The sequence below is a fragment of the Oncorhynchus tshawytscha genome, linkage group LG01 (assembly GCF_018296145.1).
Source record: "Oncorhynchus tshawytscha isolate Ot180627B linkage group LG01, Otsh_v2.0, whole genome shotgun sequence".
In the NCBI taxonomy this organism is placed as follows: Eukaryota; Metazoa; Chordata; class Actinopteri; order Salmoniformes; family Salmonidae; genus Oncorhynchus; species Oncorhynchus tshawytscha.
In genome coordinates this window covers 3,156,990-3,182,182 of record NC_056429.1, presented here as the reverse complement: position 1 = coordinate 3,182,182, position 25,193 = coordinate 3,156,990, and the positions used below count along the sequence as shown (strand labels likewise).

At 42.5% G+C, this 25,193-nt stretch overlaps 1 protein-coding gene and 1 long non-coding RNA gene across 8 annotated transcripts in view; both read left to right on the top strand.

The window, feature by feature from the left end:
* Window positions 1-25,193, top strand: part of tle3a (TLE family member 3, transcriptional corepressor a) — a 154,623-nt gene that overhangs the window by 60,346 nt on the left and 69,084 nt on the right. For 6 of the 7 annotated variants that reach the window (XR_006080185.1, XM_042307598.1, XM_042309094.1 and 3 more), the window contains one exon: window positions 1,194-1,289. Coding sequence is in view for 6 of the 7 variants with exons in the window: in XM_042307598.1 (XP_042163532.1) it covers window positions 1,194-1,289 (96 nt within the window). In the remaining variant the exon portion in view is untranslated. The remainder of the gene's footprint in view (window positions 1-1,193; window positions 1,290-25,193) is intronic. The other variant, XM_042308124.1, reaches the window with a different exon arrangement.
* On the top strand, window positions 23,498-25,054 carry LOC121841419. Its single transcript, XR_006080465.1, has 3 exons — window positions 23,498-23,686; window positions 24,419-24,602; window positions 24,635-25,054. It is a non-coding gene; the product is annotated as an uncharacterized LOC121841419 (long non-coding RNA).

Sequence of the window (25,193 nt, the reverse complement as noted above, 5' to 3'; positions counted from 1 at the left end):
TAAAGTGTGTTGTTGTGATTGTAAAGTGTGTTGTTGTGATTGTAAAGTGTAAAGTGTGTTATTGTGAATGTAAAGTGTGTTGTTGTGATTGTAAAGTGTGTTATTGTGATTGTAAAGTGTAAAGTGTGTTATTGTGATTGTAAAGTGTGTTATTGTGATGGCAAAGTGTGTTATTGTGAAGTGTGTTATTGTGATTGTAAAGTGTGTTATTGTGATTGTAAAGTGTGTTATTGTGATTGTAAAGTGTGTTATTGTGATGGTAAAGTGTGTTATTGTGATTGTAAAGTGTGTTGTTGTGATTGTAAAGTGTGTTGTTGTGATTGTAAATTGTGTTGTGAGTGTAAAGTGTGTTGTTGTGATTGTAAAGTGTAAAGTGTGTTATTGTGAATGTAAAGTGTGTTATTGTGATGGTAAAGTGTGTTATTGTGATGGTAAAGTGTGTTATTGTGATGGTAAAGTGTGTTGTTATGATTGTAAAGTGTGTTGTTGTGATTGTAAAGTGTAAAGTGTGTTATTGTGAATGTAAAGTGTGTTGTTGTGATTGTAAAGTGTGTTATTGTGATTGTAAAGTGTAAAGTGTGTTATTGTGATTGTAAAGTGTGTTATTGTGATGGTAAAGTGTGTTATTGTGATTGTAAAGTGTGTTGTTGTGATTGTAAAGTGTGTTGTTGTGATTGTAAAGTGTGTTATTGTGATGGTAAAGTGTGTTATTGTGATGGTAAAGTGTGTTATTGTGATGGTAAAGTGTGTTATTGTGATGGTAAAGTGTGTTATTGTGATTGTAAAGTGTGTTATTGTGATGGTAAAGTGTGTTATTGTGATGGTAAAGTGTGTTATTGTGATGGTAAAGTGTGTTATTGTGATTGTAAAGTGTGTTATTGTGATTGTAAAGTGTGTTATTGTGATGGTAAAGTGTGTTATTGTGAAGTGTGTTATTGTGATTGTAAAGTGTGTTATTGTGAATGTAAAGTGTGTTATTGTGATTGTAAAGTGTGTTATTGTGTGTGGGGAAGATGAGACCCATGATCGGTTAACTCTGTTTGTTGTTTACAACTGTAGGGTTGTAAAATTCTCAAATGGGAGTAAGAATGACATTTCCTAGAAAAAGCAGGGAATTTCACAACCCTTGAGCTGTCTATATAAATGAAGTGTCCTAACCGTTTCCTTTGTTTCTCTCCCTCTTCCCCCCATAGCACCAACAGCAGGTAGCCCAGGCAGTAGACCGAGCTAAACAGGTCACCATGACTGAGCTCAATGCCACCATCGGGGTACGTGGGCTTCCTCTCACCGTGTGTAAACCTTCTTCTTTTAATTAATATTATTATTATTATTTAAAATCTTCATTTAATAAACATCAGTTAGGCCAGGGACAAATCTGCATTAACGTGACTACTGTACTGACTACCCATTTCTAACAGTCTAGTCTAAAACTGTGTTCAGCTGCTGGCCTGACAACAGTTTCACCGATTAACAGACACGGTGAATTACACATGATCACAGAGTAATATTAATCACACATTTAGTAATATATAATATTAATCACACATTTAGTAATATATAATATTAATCACACATTTAGTAATATATAATATTAATCACACATTTAGTAATATATAATATTAATCACACATTTAGTAATATATAATATTAATCACACATTTAGTAATATATAATATTAATCACACATTTAGTAATATATAATATTAATCACACATTTAGTAATATATAATATTAATCACACATTTAGTAATATATAATATTAATCACACATTTAGTAATATATAATATTAATCACACATTTAGTAATATATAATATTAATCACACATTTAGTAATATATAACATTAATCACACATTTAGTAATATATAATATATAATATTAATCACACATTTAGTAATATATAATATTAATCACACATTTAGTAATATATAATATTAATCACACATTTAGTAATATATAATATTAATCACACATTTAGTAATATATAATATTAATCACACATTTAGTAATATATAATATTAATCACACATTTAGTAATATATAATATTAATCACACATTTAGTAATATATAATATTAATCACACATTTAGTAATATATAATATTAATCACACATTTAGTAATATATAATATTAATCACACATTTAGTAATATATAATATATAATATTAATCACACATTTAGTAATATATAATATTAATCACACATTTAGTAATATATAATATTAATCACACATTTAGTAATATATAATATTAATCACACATTTAGTAATGTATAATATTAATCACACATTTAGTAATATATAATATTAATCACACATTTAGTAATATATAATATTAATCACACATGTAGTAATATATAATATTAATCACACATTTAGTAATATATAATATTAATCACACATTTAGTAATATATAATATTAATCACACATTTAGTAATATATAATATTAATCACACATGTAGTAATATATAATATTAATCACACATGTAGTAATATATAATATTAATCACACATGTAGTAATATGTAATATTAATCACACATTTAGTAATATATAATATTAATCATCACATTTAGTAATATATAATATTAATCACACATTTAGTAATATATAATATTAATCACACATTTAGTAATATATAATATTAATCACACATTTAGTAATATATAATATTAATCACACATTTAGTAATATATAATATTAATCACACATTTAGTAATATATAATATTAATCACACATTTAGTAATATATAATATTAATCACACATTTAGTAATATATAATATTAATCACACATTTAGTAATATATAATATTAATCACACATTTAGTAATATATAATATTAATCACACATTTAGTAATATATAATATTAATCACACATTTAGTAATATATAATATATAATATTAATCACACATTTAGTAATATATAATATTAATCACACATTTAGTAATATATAATATTAATCACACATTTAGTAATATATAATATTAATCACACATTTAGTAATGTATAATATTAATCACACATTTAGTAATATATAATATTAATCACACATTTAGTAATATATAATATTAATCACACATGTAGTAATATATAATATTAATCACACATTTAGTAATATATAATATTAATCACACATTTAGTAATATATAATATTAATCACACATTTAGTAATATATAATATTAATCACACATGTAGTAATATATAATATTAATCACACATGTAGTAATATATAATATTAATCACACATGTAGTAATATGTAATATTAATCACACATGTAGTAATATGTAATATTAATCACACATTTAGTAATATATAATATTAATCACACATGTAGTAATATATAATATTAATCACACATTTAGTAATATATAATATTAATCACACATTTAGTAATATATAATATTAATCACACATGTAGTAATATGTAATATTAATCACACATTTAGTAATATATAATATTAATCACACATGTAGTAATATATAATATTAATCACACATGTAGTAATATGTAATATTAATCACACATTTAGTAATATATAATATTAATCACACATTTAGTAATATATAATATTAATCACACATGTAGTAATATATAATATTAATCACACATTTAGTAATATATAATATTAATCACACATTTAGTAATATATAATATTAATCACACATGTAGTAATATGTAATATTAATCACACATTTAGTAATATATAATATTAATCACACATTTAGTAATATATAATATTAATCACACATTTAGTAATATATAATATTAATCGCACATTTATTCACGTTAGTTCACGTCTTCACTTACTGCCAGGTTTGTGCCTTTCGTCGTGGATTATTTTGGTGTGATTCGAGATGGTGAAGGTTGTTTATTGTGGTTGTTGTATCAGTACTGTAGTTCACCTGACAGTGCAGAGGATGTGTCAGACAGGGCTGTCTGTTGCAGTAGCTGTTAGTGTGTGGTCATATAGTCATATAGTCAGCTCCCCTCTATAGTGTTGCAGTACCTGTTAGTGTGTGGCAGTACCTGTTAGTGTGTGGCAGTACCTGTTAGTGTCTTAGTGTGTGGGCAGTACCTGTTAGTGTGGGCAGTACCTGTTAGTGTGGGCAGTACCTGTTAGTGTGGGCAGTACCTGTTAGTCTGTAGCAGTACCTGTTAGTGTGTGGGCAGTACCTGTTAGTGTGTGGGCAGTACCTGTTAGTGTGTGGGCAGTACCTGTTAGTGTGTGGGCAGTACCTGTTAGTGTGTGGGCAGTACCTGTTAGTGTGTGGGCAGTACCTGTTAGTGTGGGCAGTACCTGTTAGTGTGTAGCAGTACCTGTTAGTGTGGGCAGTACCTGTTAGTGTGTGGGCAGTACCTGTTAGTGTGTGGGCAGTACCTGTTAGTGTGGGCAGTACCTGTTAGTGTGTGGTCATATAGTCAGCTCCCCCTCTATAGTCATATAGTCAGCTCCACCCTCTATAGTCATATAGTCAGCTCCCCTCTATAGTCATATAGTCAGCTCCCCCTCTATAGTCATATAGTCAGCTCCCCCTCTATAGTCAGCTCCCCCTCTATAGTCATATAGTCAGCTCCCCTCTTCTATAGTCAGCTCCCTCTATAGTCATATAGTCAGCTCCCCTCTTCTATAGTCAGCTCCCTCTATAGTCATATAGTCAGCTCCCCTCTATAGTCATATAGTCAGCTCCCCTCTTCTATAGTCAGCTCCCCTCTATAGTCATATAGTCAGCTCCCCTCTATAGTCATATAGTCAGCCCCCTCTATAGTCATATAGTCAGCTCCCCCTCTATAGTCATATAGTCAGCCCCCTCTATAGTCAGCTCCCTCTATAGTCATATAGTCAGCTCTCCGTCTATAGTCATATAGTCAGCTCCCCCTCTATAGTCATATAGTCAGCACCCCTCTATAGTCATATAATCAGCTCCCCTCTATAGTCATATAGTCAGCTCCCCCTCTATAGTCATATAGTCAGCTCCCCCTCTATAGTCATATAGTCAGCTCCCCCTCTATAGTCATATAGTCAGCTCCCTCTCTATAGTCAGCTCCCCCTCTATAGTCATATAGTCAGCTCCCTCTCTATAGTCAGCTCCCCTCTATAGTCATATAGTCAGCCCCCTCTATAGTCAGCTCCCCTCTATAGTCATAGTCAGCTCTCCGTCTATATTCATATAGTCAGCTCCCCCTCTATAGTCATATAGTCAGCTCCCCTCTATTGTCATATAGTCAGCTCCCCCTCTATAGTCATATAGTCAGCTCCCTCTATAGTCATATAGTCAGCTCCCTCTCTATAGTCATATAGTCAGCTCCACCTCTATAGTCATATAGTCAGCTCCCCTCTATAGTCATATAGTCAGCTCCCCCTCTATAGTCAGCTCCCCTCTATAATCATATAGTCAGCCCCCTGTATAGTCATATAGTCAGCTCTCCTCTATAGTCATATAGTCAGCTCTCCCTCTATAGTCATATAGTCAGCTCTCCCTCTATAGTCATATAGTCAGCTCCCCTCTATAGTCATATAGTCAGCTCTCCCTCTATAGTCATATAGTCAGCTCTCCTCTATAGTCATATAGTCAGCTCCCCTCTATAGTCATATAGTCAGCTCCCCCTCTATAGTCATATAGTCAGCTCCCCTCTATAGTCATACAGTCAGCTCTCCCTCTATAGTCATATAGTCAGCTCCCCTCTATAGTCATATAGTTAGCTCCCCTCTATAGTCTTATAGTCAGCTCCCCTCTATAGTCATATAGTCAGCTCCCCTCTATAGTCTTATAGTCAGCTCCCCTCTATAGTCATATAGTCAGCTCCCCTCTATTGTCATATAGTCAGCTCCCCTCTATAGTCATATAGTCAGCTCCCCTCTATAGTCATATAGTCAGCTCCCTCTATAGTCATATAGTCAGCTCCCCTCTTCTATAGTCAGCTCCCTCTATAGTCATATAGTCAGCTCCCCCTCTATAGTCATATAGTCAGCTCCCTCTCTATAGTCAGCTCCCCTCTATAGTCATATAGTCAGCCCCCACTCTATTTTCAGCTCCCCTCTATAGTCATATAGTCAGCCCCCTCTATAGTCAGCTCCCCTCTATAGTCATAGTCAGCTCTCCGTCTATAGTCATATAGTCAGCTCCCCTCTGTAGTCATATAGTCAGCTCCCCTCTATTGTCATATAGTCAGCTCCCTCTCTATAGTCATATAGTCAGCTCCACCTCTATAGTCATATAGTCAGCTCCCTCTATAGTCATATAGTCAGCTCCCCCTCTATAGTCAGCTCCCCTCTATAATCATATAGTCAGCCCCCTGTATAGTCATAGTATAGTCAGCTCTCCCTCTATAGTCATATAGTCAGCTCTCCCTCTATAGTCATATAGTCAGCTCTCCCTCTATAGTCATATAGTCAGCTCCCCTCTATAGTCATATAGTCAGCTCTCCCTCTATAGTCATATAGTCAGCTCTCCTCTATAGTCATATAGTCAGCTCCCCCTCTATAGTCATATAGTCAGCTCCCCTCTATAGTCATATAGTCAGCTCCCCTCTATAGTCATACAGTCAGCTCTCCCTCTATAGTCATATAGTCAGCTCCCCCTCTATAGTCATATAGTCAGCTCCCCTCTATAGTCTTATAGTCAGCTCCCCTCTATAGTCATATAGTCAGCTCCCCTCTATAGTCTTATAGTCAGCTCCCCTCTATAGTCATATAGTCAGCCCCTCTTTAGTCAGCTCCCCCTCTATAGTCATATAGTCAGCCCCCTCTATAATCATATAGTCAGCCCCCTCTATAGTCAGCTCCCCCTCTATAGTCATATAGTCAGCGCCCCTCTATAATCATATAGTCAGCTCCCCCTCAATAGTCATACAGTCAGCCCTCTGTAGTCAGCTCCCCTCTATAGTCATATAGTCAGCTCCCCTCTATAGTCATATAGTCAGCTCCCCCTCTATAGTCATATAGTCAGCTCCCCTCCATAGTCATATAGTCAGCTCCCCTCCATAGTCATATAGTCAGCTCCCCTCTATAGTCATATAGTCAGCTCCCCTCTATAGTCAGCTCCCCTCTATAGTCATATAGTCAGCTCCCTCTCTATAGTCAGCTCCTCTCTATAGTCAGCTCCCCGCTATAGTCATATAGTCAGCCCCTCTATAGTCATATAGTCAGCTCCCCACTCTATTTTCAGCTCCCCTCTATAGTCATATAGTCAGCCCCCTCTATAGTCAGCTCCCCTCTATAGTCATAGTCAGCTCTCCGTCTATAGTCATATAGTCAGCTCCCCTCTATAGTCATATAGTCAGCTCCCCTCTATTGTCATATAGTCAGCTCCCTCTCTATAGTCATATAGTCAGCTCCCCTCTATAGTCATATAGTCAGCTCCCTCTATAGTCATATAGTCAGCTCCCCTCTATAGTCAGCTCCCCTCTATAATCATATAGTCAGCCCCCTCTATAGTCAGCTCCCCTCTATAGTCATATAGTCAGCTCCCCTCTATAGTCATATAGTCAGCTCCCCTCTATTGTCATATAGTCAGCTCCTCTCTATAGTCATATAGTCAGCCCCTCTATAGTCATATAGTCAGCTCCCTCTATAGTCATATAGTCAGCCCCTCTATAGTCAGCTCCCCTCTATAATCATATAGTCAGCCCCCTCTATAGTCAGCTCCCCCTCTATAGTCATATAGTCAGCTCCCCTCTATGGTCATATAGTCAGCTCCCCTCTATAGTCATATAGTCAGCTCCCCCTCTATAGTCATACAGTCAGCTCTCCCTCTATAGTCAGCTCCCCTCTATGGTCATATAGTCAGCTCCCTCTCTATGGTCATATAGTCAGCTCCCCCTCCATAGTCATATAGTCAGCTCCCCTCTATAGTCATATAGTCAGCTCCCCTCTATAGTCAGCTCCCCTCTATAGTCATATAGTCAGCTCCCCCTCTATAGTCATACAGTCAGCTCTCCCTCTATAGTCATATAGTCAGCTCCCCTCTATAGTCATATAGTCAGCTCCCCCTCTATAGTCTTATAGTCAGCTCCCCCTCTATAGTCATATAGTCAGCTCCCCTCTATAGTCTTATAGTCAGCTCCCCCTCTATAGTCATATAGTCAGCCCCCCTCTTTAGTCAGCTCCCCTCTATAGTCATATAGTCAGCCCCCTCTATAATCATATAGTCAGCCCCCTCTATAGTCAGCTCCCCTCTATAGTCATATAGTCAGCGCCCCTCTATAATCATATAGTCAGCTCCCCTCAATAGTCATACAGTCAGCCCCCTCTGTAGTCAGCTCCCCTCTATAGTCATATAGTCAGCTCCCCCTCTATAGTCATATAGTCAGCTCCCCTCTATAGTCATATAGTCAGCTCCTCCATAGTCATATAGTCAGCTCCCCTCCATAGTCATATAGTCAGCTCCCCTCTATAGTCATATAGTCAGCTCCCCCTCTATAGTCAGCTCCCCTCTATAGTCATATAGTCAGCTCCTCTCTATAGTCAGCTCCTCTCTATAGTCAGCTCCCCGCTATAGTCATATAGTCAGCTCCCCTCTATAGTCATATAGTCAGCTCCCCACTCTATTTTCAGCTCCCCTCTATAGTCATATAGTCAGCCCCCCTCTATAGTCAGCTCCCCTCTATAGTCATAGTCAGCTCTCCGTCTATAGTCATATAGTCAGCTCCCCCTCTATAGTCATATAGTCAGCTCCCCTCTATTGTCATATAGTCAGCTCCTCTCTATAGTCATATAGTCAGCTCCCCCTCTATAGTCATATAGTCAGCTCCCTCTATAGTCATATAGTCAGCTCCCCCTCTATAGTCAGCTCCCCTCTATAATCATATAGTCAGCCCCCTCTATAGTCAGCTCCCCTCTATAGTCATATAGTCAGCTCCCCCTCTATGGTCATATAGTCAGCTCCCTCTATAGTCATATAGTCAGCTCCCCCTCTATAGTCATACAGTCAGCTCTCCTCTATAGTCAGCTCCCCTCTATGGTCATATAGTCAGCTCCCCCTCTATGGTCATATAGTCAGCTCCCCCTCAATAGTCATATAGTCAGCTCCCACTCTATAGTCAGCTCCCCTCAATCGTCATATAGTCAGCTCCCTCTATCGTCAAATAGTCAGCTCCCCTCTATAGTCATATAGTCAGCTCCCCCTCTATAGTCTTATAGTCAGCTCCCCTCTATAGTCATATAGTCAGCCCCCTCTTTAGTCAGCTCCCCTCTGTAATCATATAGTCAGCCCCCTCTATAGTCAGCTCCCCTCTATAATCATATAGTCAGCTCCCCCTCTGTAGTCATATAGTCAGCCCCCTCTATAGTCAGCCCCCTCTATAGTCAGCTCCCCCTCTATAATCATATAGTCAGCTCCCCTCTGTAGTCATATAGTCGGCTCCCCTCTATTGTCATATAGTCAGCTCTCCCTCTATAGTCATATAGTCAGCTCCCCTTCTATAGTCATATAGTCAGCTCCCCCTCTATAGTCATATAGTCAGCTCCCCTCTATAGTCATATAGTCATCTCCCCCTCTATAGTCATATAGTCAGCTCCCCCTCCATAGTCATATAGTCAGCTCCCCCTCCATAGTCATATAGTCAGCTCCCCTCTATAGTCAGCTCCCCTCTATAGTCATATAGTCAGCTCCCTCTCTATAGTCAGCTCCCCCTCTATAGTCATATATCAGCTCCCCTCTATAGTCATATAGTCAGCTCCCCTCTATAGTCATATAGTCAGCTCCCCCTCTATAGTCATATAGTCAGCTCCCTCTCTATAGTCATATAGTCAGCTCCCTCTCTATAGTCATATAGTCAGCTCCCCCTCTATAGTCATATAGTCAGCTCCCTCTATAGTCATATAGTCAGCTCCCCTCTATAGTCATATAGTCAGCTCCCTCTCTATAGTCAGCTCCCCCTCTATAGTCATATAGTCAGCTCCCCTCTATAGTCATATAGTCAGCCCCCTCTATAGTCAGCTCCCCTCTATAGTCATATAGTCAGCTCCCCTCTATAGTCAGCTCCCCTCTATAGTCAGCCCCCTTCCATACTCATATAGTCAGCTCCCCTCTATAGTCAGCTCCCTCTCTATAGTCAGCTCCCCTCTATAGTCATATAGTCAGCTCCCTCTCTATAGTCAGCTCCCCCTCTATAGTCATATAGTCAGCCCCCACTCTATTTTCAGCTCCCCCTCTATAGTCATATAGTCAGCCCCCTCTATAGTCAGCGCCCCCTCTATAGTCATAGTCAGCTCTCCGTCTACAGTCATATAGTCAGCTCCCCTCTGTAGTCATATAGTCAGCTCCCCTCTATTGTCATATAGTCAGCTCCCTCTCTATAGTCATATAGTCAGCTCCCCTCTATAGTCATATAGTCAGCTCCCTCTATAGTCATATAGTCAGCTCCCCTCTATAGTCAGCTCCCCTCTATAATCATATAGTCAGCTCCCCCTCTATAGTCAGCTCCCCTCTATAGTCAAATAGTCAGCTCCCCTCTATAGTCATATAGTCAGCTCCCCTCTATAGTCTTATAGTCAGCTCCCCTCTACAATCATATCGTCAGCCCCCTCTATAGTCAGCTCCCCTCTATAGTCATATAGTCAGCTCCCCTCTATAATCATATAGTCAGCCCCCTCTATAGTCAGCTCCCCTCTATAGTCATATAGTCGGCTCCCCTCTATAGTCATATAGTCAGCTCTCCTCTATAGTCATATAGTCAGCTCCCTTCTATAGTCATATAGTCAGCTCCCCTCCATAGTCATATAGTCAGCTCCCCCTCTATAGTCATATAGTCAGCTCCCCTCTATAGTCATATAGTCAGCTCCCCCTCCATAGTCATATAGTCAGCTCCCCTCCATAGTCATATAGTCAGCTCCCCCTCTATAGTCATATGGTCAGCTCCCCTCTATAGTCAGCTCCCCTCCATAGTCATATTGTCAGCTCCCCTCTATAGTCAGCTCCCCTCTATAGTCATATAGTCAGCCTCCCTCCATACTCATATAGTCAGCTCCCCTCTGTAGTCATATAGTCAGCTCCCCCTCTATAGTCATAGAGTCAGCTCCCCTCTATAGTCATATAGTCAGCTCCCCCTCTATAGTCATATAGTCAGCTCCCCTCTATAGTCATATAGTCAGCTCCCCCTCTATAGTCATATAGTCAGCTCCCCCTCTATTGTCATATAGTCAGCTCCCTCTCTATAGTCATATAGTCAGCTCCCCCTCTATAGTCATATAGTCAGCTCCCCTCTATAGTCATATAGTCAGCTCCCCTCTATAGTCAGCTCCCCTCTATAATCATACAGTCAGCTCTCCTCTATAGTCACATAGTCAGCTCCCCTCTATAGTCAGCTCCCCTCTATAGTCATATAGTCAGCTCCCCTCTATAGTCAAATAGTCAGCTCCCCCTCTATAGTCTTATAGTCAGCTCCCCTCTATAGTCATATAGTCAGCCCTCTTTAGTCAGCTCCCCCTCTATAGTCATATAGTCAGCCCCCTCTATAGTCATATAGTCAGCCCCCTCTATAGTCATATAGTCAGCTCCCCCTCTATAGTCATATAGTCAGCTCCCCCTCTATAGTCATATAGTCAGCTCCCCTCTATAGTCATATAGTCAGCTCCCCTCTATAATCATATAGTCAGCTCCCCTCTGTAGTCATATAGTCAGCCCCCTCTATAGTCAGCTCCCCTCTATAGTCATATAGTCAGCCCCCTCTATAGTCATATAGTCAGCCCCCTCTATAGTCATATAGTCAGCCCCCTCTATAGTCATATAGTCAGCCCCTCTATAGTCATATAGTCAGCTCCCCTCTATAGTCATATAGTCAGCCCCCTCTTTAGTCATATAGTCAGCCCCCTCTTTAGTCATATAGTCAGCCCCCTCTATAGTCACATAGTCAGCTCCCTCTATAGTCATATAGTCAGCTCCCCTCTATAGTCATATAGTCAGCCCCCTCTATAGTCAGCTCCCCTCTATAGTCATATAGTCAGCTCCCCTCTATAGTCATATAGTCAGCTCCCCTCTATAGTCATATAGTCAGCCCCCCTCTATAGTCATATAGTCAGCCCTCCCTCTATAGTCATATAGTCAGCTCCCCTCTATAGTCATATAGTCAGCTCCCTCTATAGTCATATAGTCAGCTCCCCTCTATAGTCAGCTCCCCTCTATAGTCATATAGTCAGCTCCCTCTCTATAGTCAGCTCCCCTCAATCGTCATATAGTCAGCTCCCTCTATAGTCATATAGTCAGCTCCCCCTCTATAGTCAGCTCCCCCTCTATAGTCATATAGTCAGCTCCCCTCTATAATCATATAGTCAGCCCCCTCTATAGTCAGCTCCCCTCTGTAGTCATATAGTCAGCTCCCCTCTATAGTCAGCTCCCCCTCTATAGTCAGCCCCCTCTATAGTCATATAGTCAGCTCCCCTCTATAGTCATATAGTCAGCTCCCCTCTATAGTCAGCTCCCCTCTATAGTCATATAGTCAGCTCCCCTCTATAGTCAGCTCCCCCTCTATAGTCATATAGTCAGCTCCCTCTCTATAGTCAGCTCCCTCTCTATAGTCAGCTCCCCCGCTATAGTCATATAGTCAGCTCCCCTCTATAGTCATATAGTCAGCTCCCACTCTATTTTCAGCTCCCCCTCTATAGTCATATAGTCAGCCCCCTCTATAGTCAGCTCCCCTCTATAGTCATAGTCAGCTCTCCGTCTATAGTCATATAGTCAGCTCCCCTCTATAGTCATATAGTCAGCTCCCCTCTATTGTCATATAGTCAGCTCCCTCTCTATAGTCATATAGTCAGCTCCCCCTCTATAGTCATATAGTCAGCTCCCTCTATAGTCATATAGTCAGCTCCCCCTCTATAGTCAGCTCCCCTCTATAATCATATAGTCAGCCCCCTCTATAGTCAGCTCCCCCTCTATAGTCATATAGTCAGCTCCCCTCTATGGTCATATAGTCAGCTCCCCTCTATAGTCATATAGTCAGCTCCCCCTCTATAGTCATACAGTCAGCTCTCCCTCTATAGTCAGCTCCCCTCTATGGTCATATAGTCAGCTCCCCTCTATGGTCATATAGTCAGCTCCCCCTCAATAGTCATATAGTCAGCTCCCACTCTATAGTCAGCTCCCCTCAATCGTCATATAGTCAGCTCCCCTCTATCGTCAAATAGTCAGCTCCCCCTCTATAGTCATATAGTCAGCTCCCCCTCTATAGTCTTATAGTCAGCTCCCCCTCTATAGTCATATAGTCAGCCCCCCTCTTTAGTCAGCTCCCTCTGTAATCATATAGTCAGCCCCCCTCTATAGTCAGCTCCCCTCTATAATCATATAGTCAGCTCCCCTCTGTAGTCATATAGTCAGCCCCCTCTATAGTCAGCCCCCTCTATAGTCAGCTCCCCCTCTATAATCATATAGTCAGCTCCCCCTCTGTAGTCATATAGTCGGCTCCCCTCTATTGTCATATAGTCAGCTCTCCCTCTATAGTCATATAGTCAGCTCCCCTTCTATAGTCATATAGTCAGCTCCCCCTCTATAGTCATATAGTCAGCTCCCCCTCTATAGTCATATAGTCATCTCCCCCTCTATAGTCATATAGTCAGCTCCCCCTCCATAGTCATATAGTCAGCTCCCCCTCCATAGTCATATAGTCAGCTCCCCTCTATAGTCAGCTCCCCCTCTATAGTCATATAGTCAGCTCCCCCTCTATAGTCATATAGTCAGCTCCCCCTCTATAGTCATATAGTCAGCTCCCCTCTATAGTCATATAGTCAGCTCCCTCTATAGTCATATAGTCAGCTCCTCTCTATAGTCATATAGTCAGCTCCCCCTCTATAGTCATATAGTCAGCTCCCTCTATAGTCATATAGTCAGCTCCCCCTCTATAGTCATATAGTCAGCTCCCTCTCTATAGTCAGCTCCCCTCTATAGTCATATAGTCAGCTCCCCCTCTATAGTCATATAGTCAGCCCCCTCTATAGTCAGCTCCCCCTCTATAGTCATATAGTCAGCTCCCCTCTATAGTCAGCTCCCCTCTATAGTCAGCCCCCTTCCATACTCATATAGTCAGCTCCCCTCTATAGTCAGCTCCCTCTCTATAGTCACCTCCCCTCTATAGTCATATAGTCAGCTCCCTCTCTATAGTCAGCTCCCCTCTATAGTCATATAGTCAGCCCCCACTCTATTTTCAGCTCCCCTCTATAGTCATATAGTCAGCCCCCTCTATAGTCAGCGCCCCTCTATAGTCATAGTCAGCTCTCCGTCTACAGTCATATAGTCAGCTCCCCCTCTGTAGTCATATAGTCAGCTCCCCTCTATTGTCATATAGTCAGCTCCCTCTCTATAGTCATATAGTCAGCTCCCCTCTATAGTCATATAGTCAGCTCCCTCTATAGTCATATAGTCAGCTCCCCTCTATAGTCAGCTCCCCTCTATAATCATATAGTCAGCTCCCCTCTATAGTCAGCTCCCCTCTATAGTCAAATAGTCAGCTCCCCTCTATAGTCATATAGTCAGCTCCCCTCTATAGTCTTATAGTCAGCTCCCCCTCTACAATCATATTGTCAGCCCCCTCTATAGTCAGCTCCCCTCTATAGTCATATAGTCAGCTCCCCCTCTATAATCATATAGTCAGCCCCCTCTATAGTCAGCTCCCCTCTATAGTCATATAGTCGGCTCCCCCTTCCATACTCATATAGTCAGCTCTCCCTCTATAGTCATATAGTCAGCTCCCCTTCTATAGTCATATAGTCAGCTCCCCTCCATAGTCATATAGTCAGCTCCCCTCTATAGTCATATAGTCAGCTCCCTCTATAGTCATATAGTCAGCTCCCCCTCCATAGTCATATAGTCAGCTCCCCCTCCATAGTCATATAGTCAGCTCCCCTCTATAGTCATATGGTCAGCTCCCCTCTATAGTCAGCTCCCCTCCATAGTCATATTGTCAGCTCCCCTCTATAGTCAGCTCCCCCTCTATAGTCATATAGTCAGCCTCCCTCCATACTCATATAGTCAGCTCCCCCTCTGTAGTCATATAGTCAGCTCCCCTCTATAGTCATAGAGTCAGCTCCCTCTATAGTCATATAGTCAGCTCCCCTCTATAGTCATATAGTCAGCTCCCCTCTATAGTCATATAGTCAGCTCCCCCTCTATAGTCATATAGTCAGCTCCCCTCTATTGTCATATAGTCAGCTCCCTCTCTATAGTCATATAGTCAGCTCCCCTCTATAGTCATATAGTCAGCTCCCTCTATAGTCATATAGTCAGCTCCCCCTCTATAGTCAGCTCCCCCTCTATAATCATACAGTCAGCTCTCCTCTATAGTCACATAGTCAGCTCCCCTCTATAGTCAGCTCCCCCTCTATAGTCATATAGTCAGCTCCCCTCTATAGTCAAATAGTCAGCTCCCCCTCTATAGTCTTATAGTCAGCTCCCCTCTATAGTCATATAGTCAGCCCCCTCTTTAGTCAGCTCCCCCTCTATAGTCATATAGTCAGCCCCCTCTATAGTCATATAGTCAGCCCCCTCTATAGTCATATAGTCAGCTCCCCCTCTATAGTCATATAGTCAGCTCCCCCTCTATAGTCATATAGTCAGCTCCCCCTCTATAGTCATATAGTCAGCTCCCCTCTATAATCATATAGTCAGCTCCCCCTCTGTAGTCAGCCCCCTCTATAGTCATATAGTCAGCCCCCTCTATAGTCATATAGTCAGCTCCCCTCTATAGTCATATAGTCAGCCCCCTCTTTAGTCATATAGTCAGCCCCCTCTTTAGTCATATAGTCAGCCCCCTCTATAGTCATATAGTCAGCCCCCTCTATAGTCATATAGTCAGCTCCCCCTCTATAGTCATATAGTCAGCCCCCTCTTTAGTCATATAGTCAGCCCCCTCTTTAGTCATATAGTCAGCCCCCTCTATAGTCATATAGTCAGCTCCCCTCTATAGTCATATAGTCAGCTCCCCCTCTATAGTCATATAGTCAGCCCCCTCTATAGTCAGCCCCTCTATAGTCATATAGTCAGCTCCCTCTATAGTCATATAGTCAGCTCCCCTCTATAGTCATATAGTCAGCCCCCTCTATAGTCATATAGTCAGCCCCCTCTATAGTCATATAGTCAGCTCCCTCTATAGTCATATAGTCAGCTCCCCTCTATAGTCATATAGTCAGCTCCCCCTCTATAGTCAGCCCCTCTATAGTCATATAGTCAGCTCCCTCTCTATAGTCAGCTCCCCCTCAATCGTCATATAGTCAGCTCCCTCTATAGTCATATAGTCAGCTCCCCTCTATAGTCAGCTCCCCTCTATAGTCATATAGTCAGCTCCCCCTCTATAATCATATAGTCAGCCCCCTCTATAGTCAGCTCCCCCTCTGTAGTCATATAGTCAGCTCCCCCTCTATAGTCAGCTCCCCTCTATAGTCAGCCCCCTCTATAGTCATATAGTCAGCTCCCTCTATAGTCATATAGTCAGCTCCCCCTCTATAGTCAGCTCCCCTCTATAGTCATATAGTCAGCTCCCCCTCTATAATCATATAGTCAGCCCCCTCTATAGTCAGCTCCCCTCTGTAGTCATATAGTCAGCTCCCCCTCTATAGTCAGCTCCCCTCTATAATCATGTAGTCAGCTCCCCCTCTATAGTCATATAGTCAGCTCCCCTCTATAGTCATATAGTCAGCCCCCTCTATAGTCATATAGTCAGCTCCCCTCTATAGTCAGCTCCCCCTCTATAATCATATAGTCAGCTCCCCCTCTATAGTCATATAGTCAGCTCCCCCTCTATAGTCATATAGTCAGCTCCCCCTCTATAGTCATATAGTCAGCCCCCTCTATAGTCATATAGTCAGCTCCCCCTCTATAGTCATATAGTCAGCTCCCTCTCTATAGTCAGCCCCCTCTATAGTCATATAGTCAGCCCCCCTCTATAGTCATATAGTCAGCCCCCTCTATAGTCATATAGTCAGCTCCCCCTCTATAGTCATATAGTCAGCTCCCCCTCTATAGTCATATAGTCAGCTCCCCCTCTATAGTCATATAGTCAGCTCCCCCTCTAGTCATATAGTCAGCTCCCCCTCTATCGTCATATAGTGAGCTCCCCCTCTATAGTCATATAGTCAGCCCCCTCTATAGTCATATAGTCAGCTCCCTCTATAGTCATATAGTCAGCTCCCCCTCTATAGTCATATAGTCGGCTCCCCCTCTATTGTCATATAGTCAGCTCTCCCTCTATAGTCATATAGTCAGCTCCCCTTCTATAGTCATATAGTCAGCTCCCCTCTATAGTCATATAGTCAGCTCCCCTCTATAGTCATATAGTCAGCTCCCCCTCTATAGTCATATAGTCAGCTCCCCCTCCATAGTCATATAGTCAGCTCCCCTCCATAGTCATATAGTCAGCTCCCCCTCTATAGTCATATAGTCAGCTCCCCCTCTATAGTCAGCTCCCCTCTGTAGTCATATAGTCAGCTCCTCTCTATAGTCATATAGTCAGCTCCCCTCTATAGTCATATCGTCAGCTCCCCCTCTATAGTCATATAGTCAGCTCCCCTCTATAGTCATATAGTCAGCTCCCTCTCTATAGTCATGTATTCAGCTCCCTCTCTATAGTCATATGGTCAGCTCCCCTCTATAGTCATATAGTCAGCTCCCCTCTATAGTCATATAGTCAGCTCCCTCTCTATAGTCAGCTCCCCTCTATAGTCATATAGTCAGCTCCCCCTCTATAGTCATATAGTCAGCCCCCTCTATAGTCAGCTCCCCTCTATAGTCATATAGTCAGCCCCCTCTATAGTCATATAGTCAGCTCCCCTCTATAGTCATATAGTGAGCTCCCCCTCTATAGTCATATCGTCAGCTCCCCCTCTATGGTCATATAGTCAGCTCCCCCTCTATAGTCATATAGTCAGCTCCCCTCTATAGTCATATAGTCAGCTCCCCCTCTATAGTCAGCTCCCCTCTATAGTCATATTGTCAGCTCCCCCTCTAGTCAGCTCCCCTCTATAGTCATATAGTCAGCTCCCCTCTATAGTCATATAGTCAGCCCCCTCTATAATCATATAGTCAGCTCCCCCTCTATAGTCAGCTCCCCTCTATAGTCCGCCCCCTTCCATACTCATATAGTCAGCTCCCCTCTATAGTCAGCCCCCCTCTATAGTCAGCTCCCCCTCTATAGTCATATAGTCAGCTCCCCCTCTATAGTCATATAGTCAGCTCCCCTCTATAGTCATATAGTCAGCTCCCCCTCTATAGTCAGCTCCCCCTTCCATACTCATATAGTCAGCTCCCCTCTATAGTCAGCTCCCCTCTATAGTCAGCTCCCCCTCTATAGTCAACTCCCCCTCCATAGTCATATAGTCAGCTCCCCCTCTATAGTCAGCCCCCACTCTATAGTCAGCTCCCCCTCTATAGTCAACTCCCCTCTATAGTCATATAGTCAGCCCCCTCCATACTCATATAGTCAGCTCCCCTCTGTAGTCATATAGTCAGCTCCCCTCTATAGTCTTATAGTCAGCTCCCCTCTATAGTCACATTGTCAGCTCCCTCTATAGTCATATAGTCAGCTCCCCCTCTATAGTCATATAGTCAGCTCCCCCTCTATAGTCAGCTCCCCTCTATAGTCATATTGTCAGCTCCCCGTCTATAGTCAGCTCCCCCTCTATAGTCATATAGTCAGCTCCCCTCTATAGTCTTATTGTCAGCTCCCCTCTATAGTCACATAGTCAGCACCCTCTATAGTCTTATAGTCAGCTCCCCCTCTATAGTCATATAGTCAGCTCTCCCTCTATAGTCATATAGTCAGCTCCCCCTCTATAGTCATATAGTCAGTTCCCCTCTATAGTCACATAGTCAGCTCCTCTCTATTGTCATATAGTCAGCTCCCCCTCTATAGTCAGCTCCCCTCTATAGTCATATAGTCAGCTCCCCCTCTATAGTCAGCTCCCCCTCTATAGTCATATTGTCAGCTCCCCCTCTATCGTCACCTCCCTCTCTATAGTCATATAGTCAGCTCCCCCTCTATAGTCATATAGTCAGCCCCCTCCATACTCATATAGTCAGCTCCCCTCTATTGTCATATAGTCAGCCCCCACTCTATACTCATATAGTCAGCTCTCCCTCTATAGTCATGTAGTCAGCTCCCCTCTGTAGTCATATAGTCAGCTCCCCTCTATTGTCATATTGTCAGCCCCACTCTATAGTCATATAGTCAGCTCCCCCTCTATAGTCATATAGTCAGCTCCCCCTCCATATGGTCAGCCCCCCCTCCATACTCATATAGTCAGCTCCCCCTCTATAGTCATATAGTCAGCTCCCCCTCTATAGTCAGCTCCCCTCTATAGTCAGCTCCCCCTCTATAGTCATATAGTCAGCCCCCTCTATAGTCATATAGTCAGCACCCCTCTATAGTCATATAGTCAGCTCCCCCTCTATAGTCATATAGTCAGCTCCCCCTCTGTAGTCAGCTCCCCTCTATAGTCATATAGTCAGCTCCCTCTCTATAGTCATATAGTCAGCCCCCTCTATAGTCATATAGTCAGCACCCCCTCTATAGTCATATAGTCAGCTCCCCTCTATAGTCATATAGTCAGCTCCCCCTCTGTAGTCAGCTCCCCCTCTATTGTCATATAGTCAGCCCCACTCTATACTCATATAGTCAGCTCTCCCTCTATAGTCATGTAGTCAGCTCCCCCTCTGTAGTCATATAGTCAGCTCCCCTCTATTGTCATATTGTCAGCCCCACTCTATAGTCATATAGTCAGCTCCCCTCTATAGTCATATAGTCAGCTCCCCCTCCATATGGTCAGCCCCCTCCATACTCATATAGTCAGCTCCCCTCTATAGTCATATAGTCAGCTCCCCCTCTATAGTCAGCTCCCCTCTATAGTCAGCTCCCCCTCTATAGTCATATAGTCAGCCCCCTCTATAGTCATATAGTCAGCACCCCCTCTATAGTCATATAGTCAGCTCCCCTCTATAGTCATATAGTCAGCTCCCCCTCTGTAGTCAGCTCCCCTCTATAGTCATATAGTCAGCTCCTCTCTATAGTCATATAGTCAGCACCCCCTCTATAGTCATATAGTCAGCTCCCTCTCTATAGTCATATAGTCAGCTCCCTCTCTATAGTCATATAGTCAGCTCCCCCTCTATAGTCATATAGTCAGCTCCCCTCTATAGTCATATAGTCAGCTCCTCCCTCTGTAGTCAGCCCCCTCTATAGTCATATAGTCAGCACCCCTCTATAGTCATATAGTCAGCTCCCCTCTATAGTCATATAGTCAGCTCCCCCTCTGTAGTCAGCTCCCCTCTATAGTCATATAGTCAGCTCCCTCTCTATAGTCATATAGTCAGCACCCCCTCTATAGTCATATAGTCAGCTCCTCTCTATAGTCATATAGTCAGCTCCCCCTCTATAGTCATATAGTCAGCTCCCCCTCTATAGTCATATAGTCAGCTCCCCCTCTGTAGTCAGCCCCCTCTATAGTCATATAGTCAGCCCCCTCTATAGTCATATAGTCAGCTCCCTCTATAGTCATATAGTCAGCTCCCCCCTCTGTAGTCAGCCATCCCCCTCTCTGCTTTCCTGGTTTAATTAGCTTTGGTTTTCAATAAGGATCTTCATCTCATCCCTCATTGGCTCATTGCTGACCTGGATAGCATCGCTGTTAGTACTGCTGCTGGTGGGAATTACAGACAGTGTGTGAGAACCAACAACAAGCCTGTCGGTTCTGCCATTAGCCTAGTGCTGGAGCCACAGGAGACCTGACACAGCATCCACACTCAGCCAGCCAGCTTGCAACAGAATCTACGTAGCCTATATATAGTAGGCTTGGGTAGTTTACCGTATGTACTGTGTACTGGAGTAAAGACGGGGAATGGTTTATTACATAAAAAAAAAAAAACATTTTTAACTACTTTTTAATTAATAACTGCAGTGAACTTGTGCAAAACGTTAGGAGATGAATCAGATGATGACGTTCATTTCACCTGTCACAATCTGTTACATTTTAAAGCTCACCGTATTTTCCCAGAACAGTTGAGCCAGTCATGTGTTTGTTTGTAAATAACACCACAGGAGACAGAGGGAGCTGGTGAGTCTGTAGGGAGCTGGTGAGTCTGTAGAGAGCTGGTGAGTCTGTAGAGAGCTGGTGAGTCTGTAGGGAGCTGGTGAGTCTGTCGAGAGCTGGTGAGTCTGTAGAGAGCTGGTGAGTCTGTAGAGAGCTGGTGAGTCTGTAGGGAGCTGGTGAGTCTGCAGGGAGCTGGTGAGTCTGTAGGGAGCTGGTGAGTCTGTAGGGAGCTGGTGAGTCTGTAGGGAGCTGGTGAGTCTGTAGGGAGCTGGTGAGTCTGTAGAGAGCTGGTGAGTCTGTCGAGAGCTGGTGAGTCTGTAGAGAGCTGGTGAATCTGTAGGGAGCTGGTGAGTCTGTCGGGAGCTGGTGAGTCTGTCGGGAGCTGGTGAGTCTGTCGGGAGCTGGTGAGTCTGTCGAGAGCTGGTGAGTCTGTCGGGAGCTGGTGAGTCTGTCGAGAGCTGGTGAGTCTGCCGGGAGCTGGTGAGTCTGCCGGGAGCTGGTGAGTCTGCCGGGAGCTGGTGAGTCTCTAGAGAGCTGGTGAGTCTGTCGAGAGCTGGTGAGTCTGTAGAGAGCTGGTGAGTCTGTAGGGAGCTGGTGAGTCTATAGGGACCTGGTGAGTCTGTAGGGAGCTGGTGAGTCTCTAGAGAGCTGGTGAGTCTGTAGAGAGCTGGTGAGTCTGTAGAGAGCTGGTGAGTCTGTAGGGAGCTGGTGAGTCTGCAGGGACCTGGTGAGTCTGTAGGGAGCTGGTGAGTCTGTAGGAGCTGGTGAGTCTGTAGGGAGCTGGTGAGTCTGTAGGGAGCTGGTGAGTCTGTAGAGAGCTGGTGAGTCTGTAGGGAGCTGGTGAGTCTGTAGAGAGCTGGTGAGTCTGTAGGGAGCTGGTGAGTCTGTACGGAGCTGGTGAGTCTGTAGGGAGCTGGTGAGTCTGTAGGGAGCTGGTGAGTCTGTAGGGAGCTGGTGAGTCTGTAGAGAGCTGGTGAGTCTGTAGAGAGCTGGTGAGTCTGTAGGGAGCTCTACAGACTCAAATCCTGCAGTGCCAGACGTGTCCCCTGCTTAAGCCAGTACATGTCCAGGCCCGTCTGAAGTTTGCTAGAGAGCATTTGGATGATCCAGAAGAAGATTGGGAGAATGTCATATGGTCAGATCAAACCAAAATATAACTTTTTGGTAAAAATTCAACTCGTCGTGTTTGGAGGACAAAGAATGCTGAGTTGCATCCAAAGAACACCATAACTACTGTGAAGCATGGGGGTGGAAACATCATGCTTTGGGGCTGTTTTTCTGCAAAGGGACCAGGACGACTGATCCGTGTAAAGGAAAGAATGAATGGGGCCATGTATCGTGAGATTTTGAGTGAAAACCTCCTTCCATCAGCAAGGGTATTGAAGATTAAACGTGGCTGGGTCTTTCAGCATGATAATGGTCCCAAACACACCGTCCGGGCAACAAAGGACTGGCTTCGTAAGAAGCATTTCAAGGTCCTGGAGTGGCCTAGCCAGTCTCCAGATCTCAACCCCATAGAAAATCTTTGGAGGGAGTTGAAAGTCCATGTTGCCCAGCAACAGCCCCAAAACATCACTGCTCTAGAGGAGATATGCATGGAGGAATGGGCCAAAATACCAGCAACAGTGTGTGAAAACCTTGAAGACTTACAGAAAACGTTTGACCTCTGTCATTGCCAACAAAGGGTATATAACAAAGTATTGGGAAACTTTTGTTATTGACCAAATACTTATTTTCCACTATAATTTGCAAATAAATTCATTAAAAATCCTACAATGTGATTTTCTGGATTTTTTCTCTCATTTTGTCTGTCACAGTTGAAGTGTACCTATGATGAAAATTACAGGCCTCTCATCTTTTTAAGTAGGAGAACTTGCACAATTGGTGGCTGACTAAATACTTTTTTGCCCCACTATATATAGCGTCCACATTGACTCTGTACCGGTACCCCCTGTATATAGCCTCCACATTGACTCTGTACCGGTACCCCCTGTATATAGCATCCACATTGACTCTGTACCGGTACCCCCTGTATATAGCATCCACATTGACTCTGTACCGGTACCCCCTGTATATAGCCTCCACATTGACTCTGTACCGTAATACCCTGTATATAGCCTCCACATTGACTCTGTACCGTAATACCCTGTATATAGCCTCCACATTGACTCTGTACCGGTACCCCCTGTATATAGCCTCCACATTGACTCTGTACCGGTACCCCCTGTATATAGCCTCCACATTGACTCTGTACTGTAATACCCTGTATATAGCCTCCACATTGACTCTACCGGTACCCCCCTGTATATAGCCTCCACATTGACTCTGTACCGGTACCCCCCTGTATATAGCCTTGTTATTGTTATTTTATTGTTACTTTTTTAAACTTTATTTAGTAAATATTTTCTTTACTCTTATTTTTCTTAAATCTGCATCATTGGTTAAGGGCTTGTAAGTAAAGCATTTCACTGTATGGTCTACCTACACCTGTTGAATTCGGCGCATGTGACAAATAACATTTAATTTAATTCAAAAAACAAGATTTAATCCAAAAGTTTAATCCAAAGGCCAAGGTTTAATCCAAAGGTCAAGGTTTAATCCAAAAGTTTAATCCAAAGGTCAAGGTTTAATCCAAAAGTTTAATCCAAAGGTCAAGGTTTAATCCAAAGGTCAAGGTTTAATCCAAAAGTTTAATCCAAAGGTCAAGGTTTAATCCAAAGGTCAAAGTTTAATCCAAAAGTCAAGGTTTAATCCAAAAGTTTAATCCAAAGGTCAAGGTTTAATCCAAAAGTCAAGGTTTAATCCAAAAGTTTAATCCAAAGGCCAAGGTTTAATCCAAAAGTTTAATCCAAAGGTCAAGGTTTAATCCAAAAGTCAAGGTTTAATCCAAAAGTTTAATCCAAAGGTCAAGGTTTAATCCAAAGGTCAAAGTTTAATCCAAAAGTCAAGGTTTAATCCAAAAGTTTAATCCAAAGGTCAAGGTTTAATCCAAAAGTCAAGGTTTAATCCAAAAGTTTAATCCAAAGGCCAAGGTTTAATCCAAAAGTTTAATCCAAAGGTCAAGGTTTAATCCAAAAGTCAAGGTTTAATCCAAAAGTTTAATCCAAAGGTCAAGGTTTAATCCAAAGGTCAAGGTTTAATCAAAAAGTTTAATCCAAAAGTCAAGGTTTAATCCAAAGGTCAAGGTTTAATCCAAAAGTCAAGGTTTAATCCAAAAGTTTAATCCAAAGGTCAAAGTTTAATCCAAAGGTCAAGGTTTAATCAAAAGTTTAATCCAAAAGTCAAAGTTTAATCCAAAGGTCAAGGTTTAATCCAAAAGTCAAGGTTTAATCCAAAAGTTTAATCCAAAGGTCAAGGTTTAATCCAAAGGTCAAGGTTTAATCAAAAAGTTTAATCCAAAAGTCAAGGTTTAATCCAAAGGTCAAGGTTTAATCCAAAGGTCAAGGTTTAATCCAAAGGTCAAGGTTTAATCCAAAGGTCAAGGTTTAATCCAAAGGTCAAGGTTTAATCCAAAGGTCAAGGTTTAATCCAAAGGTCAAGGTTTAATCCAAAGGTCAAGGTTTAATCCAAAGGTCAAGGTTTAATCCAAAGGTCAAGGTTTAATCAAAAAGTTTAATCCAAAGGTCAAGGTTTAATCCAAAGGTCAAGGTTTAATCCAAAGGTCAAGGTTTAATCCAAAGGTCAAGGTTTAATCCAAAGGTCAAGGTTTAATCCAAAGGTCAAGGTTTAATCCAAAGGTCAAGGTTTAATCCAAAGGTCAAGGTTTAATCCAAAGGTCAAGGTTTAATCCAAAGGTCGAGGTTTAATCCAAAGGTCGAGGTTTAATCCAAAGGTCAAGGTTTAATCCAAAGGCCGAGGTTTAATCCAAAGGTCGAGGTCTATATTTGGTCCAACCTGATAGTTTTCCAGTCCTTTGAATCATTTAGCGTTCATTTGATCTCCGTGTCGTTCGGGGTTGGTTGTTTGTAAGTGGGGGAAGTGTCATGCTGTTTGTGACTACTACCTAGGCAGCATTAATAATTAATGTCACGACTGAGGGAGCGTGTGGGTGGTGAGGGAGCGTGTGGGTGGTGAGGGAGCGGGTGGGTGGTGAGGGAGCGTGAGGGTAGTGAGGTTGGTGAGGGGGCGTGAGGGTGGTAAAGGGAGCATGTGGGTGGTGAGGGAGCGTGTGGGTGGTGAGGG